This window comes from Oryza sativa, chromosome 7 (assembly GCF_034140825.1).
Source record: "Oryza sativa Japonica Group chromosome 7, ASM3414082v1".
NCBI lineage: Eukaryota > Viridiplantae > Streptophyta > Magnoliopsida > Poales > Poaceae > Oryza > Oryza sativa.
The window spans coordinates 29,479,921-29,488,506 of NC_089041.1; the positions used below are offsets into that span (position 1 = coordinate 29,479,921).

The window sequence follows — 8,586 nt, forward strand, 5'->3', positions numbered from 1 at the left end:
CAGGCAACCTTCCTAAGGATAAACTCCAAAACCACTGAAACCGATGAGAGAGATAGTCGAACACTCTGGAGTTCCGCTACTTTCACAGTTACCAGAATACCGACAGGATTAACAAATCGAAGCCCTAGAGGTCGGCCACCACACCTGGAGCAAGCAGCCACGGGGAGATGCAAGGTCTGGCAAGCCAGGAGGAGACATAAAATGGTGCGAGACCTAACAGGTGAACACATAGACGAGAAAAATGTGGTTCACCGTTTCAATCTCTTGGGTGCAAAAAGGGCAGGCCGAGTGACTGTCAATGCCACGCTTTTTGTAGAAGATCGATCATCCAACTGCGGTACTGGAACACAAGCACAAGCCATAGGAAGAATTTGCATTTAGCGGGGCCTTTAGCCCGCCAAAGCAGATAAGAGCAGAGGGTCGCTAGCCAAGGAAGAAAGCATGGTAAACGGAGCGAGCCAAATAACGCTGGTCGCTTGTCCAACGCCAGATAAGACGGTTCACCGTACTCGAAGAGAGGTGGATAGAAAATACCGTATCCCGAACCGCCAGGAATTAAGTCGATCGATCGGCTTGTTAGAAGCAACAGCGACATCCACAATGCCAGTATATGTATCGTGCATACAAGTAGCTAGCTAGCTTGATTGCAGATGCTGATCGAGATGCAGATACATATCCACAAATAGCTACCGCATCTTTCTTAATTACTGTCATTCTAACTCTATCGATAATGATCGATCGAGCTAGATCTCAACTAAATTGGCAAGAAATTAAGAGGAAGAATAAACCGGCCATGCTTTCTACATACGTGATCCTTATGTATCGCCTACTATATAGCGCTAATGGACTAGTATTTTTTTAGTTTATTTAAGAGAATTTTAAGTCATATGCATGCATCTTAATTGAAGCTGGCTTGTAGGTAGATTTGAGGCAAATCCCCGGCCGATCAAAACGCACAACTAACTACCTTTAATTGACTAGTGACTAGCTAGTGTTTCCCTGCCATACATTTCGCAATCATCTGTCTATGTATCTCTGAATTAAACTGTACCTTTGGTCATCAATCATCATATGCATGTGTCGTCGTTTCAGACTTTCTTCAGTAATTAACCGGCCGGCTTAATTGCCCCATGGAATATATTGGCCACGAATTGCATGCAGGTGACAAAAGTGCATCTGCAAGTCAATCAAAAGCAACGAGACGACTTGAAAAGTGCAGAGCTGAAGGCGAAAGAGCAAAAGTCCAATGCATCTCATCCAATCTCATCCTCTAATCGAATCGAGACACACAAGTTGTAGCGCTGTTGATGTACTGCTTCGATCTTGCACGGAACACACACTGCTGGCTATGTACGCCTTTTTCTTTCAATCATTCAATTTATCTCATATTCCTCAACGCGCATGCATATTTGTCCCATTTCGATCGACCATTCGAGCATGTGTCGTGCTTACCTCAAATTGTCTTTCCTCGATAAACTCCTTTCAAGCAGCTGCATGATTGATGCATTTATATATATTGCATCCACCAAATTCTTGCAATTATATATATTCGCAAGATATGTTACTACAGCATAAGGAATATGCGTGTACATATATCCTCACCAATCATATCTTCAGTTATACATTACCATTTTTCTTTCGGGAAATGAAGGGATATATATGCATGGTTCTCCTGAGAAGATGCAAACAACCACAGATAATGCATGTACACATCTTATCCAATTCCAAACGAAAGAAATTATAATAAACTTGCATGTGCATGCATAACCTGAGCCTAACTATGTTGGGAACAAGTAGTTGTCGATCAATATACAGGAACGTGTCGTTTGAGAATATTGGCATATGCAACTTGCATGCATCTCTCTGCCCATGCCATATGAAAGTCTCCTTTGGAACTCACCAGTTCAGTTCGAGCCATGAATTGTCAAAATGGCATGCACTTGAATCAAGCAAGATCGATCGAATTGAAGCACGAGGTGAACGACGAGCTTAGCTTTCGGTTTGGTTAGCTTCCATCAACCCAGTGTTGTTGAAGGTGACACTTAAAAAATTCAGATACACACTTAGAATTTACATACATTAATATCGACCACGTCGGTAAATTAAACAAACATGATTGAGGCTGTATATTTTTGTGTGCCTACTATATTTGCTTCAATTGACTTCGATCGCTTCAATTGACTTGGATCGAGAGAGATGCAGGTTTACTGATTACGGTCGTACAAACTCAGATATCTTGGATAGCGATTGATGGAAGCCAACACGTAGTGTATGAACGGAATTGATGGTTTTTGAGCGAAACGTATCGCTCCTAACAAGTCATAAGTTGATCATATCTTGCTTAGCCATGAGGTTGGCAACTTGCCATGATGCATGCAACACGAACCAAAACTAGATTGTGCCACTAGCCTCTGCTGACGACAATTGTGCAGGTAAGTACAGTACCCTGATATGGTTGTGTTGGTCTTGGACTCTTGGTAGTAGTAGAGATGAGAGTATCTCAGGTCTTTTCATCCACTGTTTAGTCTCACACTGTTTACAGCGAGAAAATCTTGCCCCAAAAAACAGTCATGCCTTCATTCTCTTTTCACCGGACAAGGGAAATTAAGATCAAATTCCTGCTCAAACATTCACAAAAATTTCATTAGTATATAATACATAAATTGTAGTAATGTTATAAATTCGGCAGAGTGACGGTTTGGCATGACACCAACGAACCAGATGGTTACATCTTACAGGAAGGAAGCATTACAAGTCATTCGCTTTCATTTGGGCTGGCCGATGGCTCTGTTGGCTGCGCAGCATCTTCAGATGCCGTCTCCACGGTCTCTGCAGAGTCATTTGAAGTTGGTAAATTTGGGTCATCATCACTTACTTCCTCGTCCCAGTAACCCTCCAGCAACTTCATGACTAACTTGTAAATGGCATCATTGTCGACTTCCTGCAGATCTTCCAGTTTATCCAAACCCCCACATTCTAAAATAAACTGTGCATACGGGTTCACCGTGGAACCCTGCCCCTGCTTCCCCACTGCACCCGCCTGAAGTATGTTTTGAAGACCTTCCAGGCACGCATATACTAGGTCAGCATCTTGGTAAGTGAGAACATTGCAGAGTGGCTCCAAACATCCTCGACTCACCAAATATCTGTGGCCAAATAGAGAATAATCATTGCAGAGCACCAGGTTCAATTTCATTGACACAAAAAAAATACATTAAACATACATTTGAATGTAAAAGAATACCAAGACAATTCCTGGCTAGAACTTACTGAATTTGATCATTTGAACCACCAGACGCAGCATTTGATATAGCCCAAGCAGCTTCCTCCTTGATATCCTTCTCGGAGGTCTTTAATAGGAAAATGAGAGGGCTTATAACATCTGCATCAATTACTGCCTGTTGGAAGAATTATGGTCAAAACATAGTAGTACAATCACTTAATGTAGGGCATGGAAGATGATGCAGCAAAAATAGACATGGACATTATCCTTGCTGAGAAAGCACAAAAGTCAGAAAACACTTCTACCTGAATATTATCCTTGCTGCCAGTGGAGATATTAGAAACAATTAGACAAGCTTGCTTCTTGATGCTCTTTGGGTAATTTCGTGCTAGCAACGGGGCCAAATAATTAAGAATGTCATTTTCTACTAGGACCTGCAAAAAATTGCCTCGTAGGCTCAACATTAATTCCAGAAGATAAGGAGAAAAACATAGCAGAATATAAGAACTATCAGTCAAGTATTAGAACAAGTACAGAAGTATACAAAGTATATTTACATTGTCATTTCTACAATGTATACTATCCTGGAAGATAATAGTATACATTGGCATTTCTATGATGGAGGAATACACATATGAACAAAGAGAACACACGATGGCACAAGGTGACCACAATATGAGTTTCAGGTCATAAAAAGATTCCGAGCTTTACTGCAAACTTCCAGCCACTCCACATATGTCTTCTAGTCTAATTGTTGCACATCATTGCTAATCCATAGTGGTAAAACAAAGAACAGCGACAGGTAAAAACAATATGATGAGTAAACAACCTGCACTTGAGCATCATCTCCAGAAGAGATTCTCGCAAGTACCGTAATGACAGGAAGCAGGATATTAGCTGATGCATGCCTAAAATCATGAAACAAGTTAAAGTGTTGTAACAAAGAATATTTGGAAGTTTTCCATACGCAAAACTGTAGTACAAAGAGAACCCAGAAACTTACATCAAAAGATTTACAAGTTGAGGGCAAGCACCCGCATCTAGCACATGTTGAATTCCGTCAGATACACCGTCACATATATAACAAAGAGCCCAGCATGCATCACCCAGTATCTTTTCGTCGACTGAATGAATAAGCTGGCTGATTATATCCAGTATTGGCTTCACCTGCAACAATCAGCAATGACAGCTCAAATTATATTCCTTTTAAATTTAATACTACACACGCAGTAGTCATTCAGCAACCTACTTGCACTTCAGCTGGTAATTTTCCAAAACAAAGGTTTGACAACGCCCAAGTGGCAGTCCTCAGAACTGGAACTTTCATGCCTTCTCTAAATTGGGCAAGTAATGGTGTCACAGCACCATGATCAAGGACGATCTCTCTGCAGGTAGGCACGTCTGCAGCTATATTTCCAAGAGCCCAGATAGCCTTTTAACTCATAAGAAGCCAGAACCAACAATATCAGTAACCAAACCATTACAAAAACAAGTAGCATAGAGTACCAATCTTTACCTGATGCCTGATATTAGCATTTGCAGATTCTAAGAGCTCGACCAACCTTGGAACAGCACCACATTCTGCAACTAGCAATGTATAGTCAGATGCAGCTATGTTGGTAAGAACCCATGCCGCCTCCATCTGCAAAACAGTACATGCAGAATAAGAACATTTACAAATGGAAAATCCGGAAAGGGGAGACAGAAGAAGAGAAAAATAGACTAAACATACTTGTAGCTGAGGATGCTCATGTCTTGAGAGGAAATCAGAAAACCTTGGCAGGACATCTGCTCTGATGATTTTTATCACGGTTGGGTTCTTCTCTACAGAGAGAACAATGATGATAAGGGGGATATTAATGAATAAAAAGAGCAAAACAATATCGCATATTAAACATGTGAAATACCATCTGAAAGGAGTCTCCTGAATTGGATCGTGGCTTCTAACTGACTAGTGGTATCATCTGACCAGACCTTCTCCACCATTTCTGATAGGCCTTCAAGCTAGCTGGATAGAAAAGACAGAATGAGGGAATTTGAAAGGAAACGGAAGAAGAGCACTTCACAATGAGTTTGTGAAACCAATGGAAGCATTTCATTGTCCTAGCAATGTCACAAACCAAAGCTTTTCTTTAGACTTCACAAACCAAAGTATCGTGGTAAACAATTGGAATGCAATTGCAGTTTCGCACACCATAAGAGGAACGCGACATGGGTTATTTATGTTTCAAATAACGCAGCAGTATACAAACTTAGCCTACATCTATCTACTTCTAGTGAGTGTATTCAGCCAATGACAGCAGTGACTAGTGAGAGTGAGAGGCCTTTTTCCTTGAATTTCGTTTTGCAGATTGCCTACAATACATGACCAGAACTCAAACATACGGTGGGAAATTGCAGGTTTCTTTACATAGAATGAGAAATTTGACTAGCTCTAGTATATGTGCCAGAAGCGAGAACAGTCAGATACTCCGAAAGTAGAGTTAAAACCCTAGAGTAAGCACGCACCTCAGAGTCGGCGGCAGTCGGAGGAACGGATTCGGCGGGAGGTGAGGACGGGGGCGAAGAGGGTGCAGAGGAAGGGGGAGAGGTGGCGGTGGTGGTGGTGGGCACATCATCGGCCTGAGATGAGGGGGTCGCGGCCCTCGCGGGCGGGATGGGAGTGGGAGTGGGTTCGTCTCGGCGGCGCTTGAAGAGGCCGGCATCGCGGTTGCTGCGGCGGACGGCGAGGAGGCGGTCCTCGCGGCGGCGGCGCGAGCGGGCGACGTCGACGCCGGGCTTGTAGGCGGCGAGGCGCGCGTCCTCCGACGGCCGCGGAGGTGGGGCTCGCGGCATTGCGGCGGCCGGCGGGGTCGGGCTTGAGTCGAGCCTGCCTGGCTGGTCAACCCGGTCGGTTTGGAACGGAAGTTGGGGCATAAATCCGGGCCGTTGATTCTAAGGGGGTGTTTGGTAACTCTGTGATAAGGACTTATATTTTTATGAGGGGAAATAAAGTTTAGCCCCACTTTAATCTCTCCAATCAAACACCACCTTGTGTAGTCCAACGGTCCGGGTTCGACTCCCGGCAAACGCAAATTTATGCCTTTTGGGCCAATGGCACATCGGCCCATCCCATCAAGGGAAATGTCTTGGCCCAATAATTGTTTTGCGCGTGTACTATCTGGAGTATTTTAAATGAATATGACATATCATGCATTTAAGGGTTAATTGGATCCATGCCACTGCAATTTTGCCATATTAGAAAATTGCCGGTACTATTTGCGAAATCTGCTGAGTGCCACTGGAATTTTGTAAAATTGGATCCATGCCACCGCCGTCGCATTTTCCATCCATCGCCGTCACTCCAGTGTGGGACCCACACGTTAGCTCCATCCTCTTCCTCCATCCCCTCTCTTCTCCCTTCCCCGTCTCTCTTCGGCAAACAGCAGCAGCATGTGGTCGGCAAACAGCAGCAGCAGGTGGCCGGCAGCAGCATCGATCAACCTCCAACGCCCTTCATAGTTGTCTGCACCAAACACTCGTGCTCCGCAGCTCTTTGCCCAACACCAAAAATTAAATCTCACCGCCGCCAAGAAATCCAGGTCCAATCTCTTATTTGCTTTGATGATTTGCAATCACGTGGATGTTCTTTGCTAATCGTACGATCATTGACTCTGCTGTTCGAGTTGGCCCACGACGACGACAGCCACCACGGCGACGACGACCACGATGATGACGAGGGTGGCGCTGCAAGAAAGAAGCACCTCCTGAGGCAGCGACGAAGAGGCCGTCGACCAGCTGGTGGTGGCCACCACGCCGGCAAGCCAGCTGCAGATGGACTACACCATGGACCAGCTTTGGAACGACATCGCGGCGGTGGAAGCTGACACAAGCTACGACGCGGCGGCGACGGTGATGGCCTCGCCGTCATCGCCGGTCTGGGAATTCCGCGGCGGCGTTCGTGGCCCTTGCCGCCGTCGTCGGCCGACTGCTGCCGTTGCCGCCGCCGGCCACCTGCTGCTGTTGTTTGCCGGAGAGAGATGGGAAAGGGAGAAGAGAGGGGATGGAGGAATAGGGTGGAGCTGACGTGTGGGTCCCACACTGGAGTGACGGCGATGGATGGAAAATGCGACGGCGGTGGCATGGATCCAATTTTACAAAGTTCCAGTGGCACTCAGCAGATTTCGCAAATAGTACCGGCAATTTTCTAATATGGCAAAATTCTAGTGGCATGGATCCAATTAACCCTTTTTAAAACTCAATATATAAGCAATGTCAAATCATTATTTCCACATCATTTTCACATTATTTAATCATATACGTTTATCATTTCTATAACTAGATGAATATCCCGCCGCGTTGCTGTAAAAAATTAAGTTACATAATATGTATAAATAAGATGTAATTTGATTATAAAAACAAAACAATTTGATACAATTTTAAGACTAAAAATAATTGAGATTGCATGTTTTTAAGAGAGAAGAAATAAGAGATAATTTGGACCGTAGATCTATCATCCAAAGGTTAGAAATAATTGGAGTGATGTGGCTTAATGGGAGAAGAGAGAAATAGCATTAACTACACTTAGTGGGGATGAACTATATAAGTATATAGGATGTATAATATGTATTTATCCACATATTCCGCGGCAAAGCACGAGGTATTAACTAGTAATTTAAAACGGTAAAGCTCTGATATTTAGATTTAGCATAAAGTGTGGGCCCATATGCTAACTTAGCCGATTGAACTACGTCAACGAGCCACATCTGCGAAAAACTATCCTCAAAACTCATTTTGCACTGGTTTAAAATATCTAGTATTGCGGTTAACTGACACGAATTAGGCCTTGTTTAGCTGATAAAATTTTTTGCCCCAGCGTGTCATATCGGATATACGGACACACATTTGAAGTATTAAAACATAGTCTAATAACAAAATAAATTATAGATTCCGCTAGAAAACTACGAGACTAATTTATTAAGCCTAATTAATCCGTCATTAGCAAATGTTTAATGTAGTACCACATTGTCAAATCATGGCGTAATTAGGCTTAAAAGATTCGTTTCGCAATTTACACGCAATCTGTGCAATTAGTTTTTTCACCTATATTTAATACTCCATGCGTGTGTCCAATATTCGATATTCGATGTGATAGATAAAAAATTTTTGTTTTGGAAACTACATTCGATGTGACATGGCCTTAGATTGAAGCTACATTTTGAGGGAGTTAAAGTGAACATATTCCGCGTAAAAAGCCTTGGGCTGGGCGCTCACAGAACCTTCTGGAAGGCCGGGCCGAACCAACGCAACGCGGTCCCCACAGCCCACACGCACACCTCACTTGGTGCTGGTGGTATAAACCCAAACCACCGCGTCTCTCCCGT

The 8,586-nt window shown here is 43.6% G+C and overlaps 1 protein-coding gene across 10 annotated transcripts; it reads right to left on the minus strand.

Moving 5' to 3' along the window:
- Positions 1-1,964: 1,964 nt before the first annotated feature.
- On the minus strand, positions 1,965-6,111 carry LOC4344355 (importin subunit alpha-4). Of its 10 annotated transcripts, none has more exons than XM_015789267.3 (11): positions 5,732-6,111; positions 5,131-5,227; positions 4,956-5,047; positions 4,740-4,865; positions 4,473-4,655; positions 4,227-4,390; positions 4,053-4,131; positions 3,529-3,657; positions 3,271-3,398; positions 2,753-3,146; positions 1,965-2,618 (listed from the first exon to the last, which is right to left on the minus strand). In XM_015789267.3, exons 1-10 carry the CDS (start codon positions 6,056-6,058, stop codon positions 2,756-2,758), a joined length of 1,716 nt encoding a protein of 571 aa, XP_015644753.1. In that variant the 5' UTR covers positions 6,059-6,111; the 3' UTR covers positions 1,965-2,618; positions 2,753-2,755. The 10 variants fall into 10 exon arrangements, with proteins under 10 accessions (XP_015644753.1, XP_015644754.1, XP_015644755.1 ...); XM_015789268.3 differs by having other exon boundaries at positions 2,737-3,146; XM_015789269.3 differs by having other exon boundaries at positions 2,730-3,146.
- Between the last annotated feature and the right edge of the window lie 2,475 nt (positions 6,112-8,586).

Coding starts and splice junctions, on each gene's coding strand:
- LOC4344355 (XM_015789267.3), bottom strand. CDS start 6,058: ATGCCGCGAGCCCCACCTCCGCGGCCGTCGGAGGACGCGCGCCTCGCC. Junction 4,656..4,739: donor ATGCTAATATCAGGCATCAG/GTAAAGATTGGT, acceptor ATGAGTTAAAAG/GCTATCTGGGCTCTTGGAAA. Junction 3,658..4,052: donor GAGATGATGCTCAAGTGCAG/GTTGTTTACTCA, acceptor AATTTTTTGCAG/GTCCTAGTAGAAAATGACAT.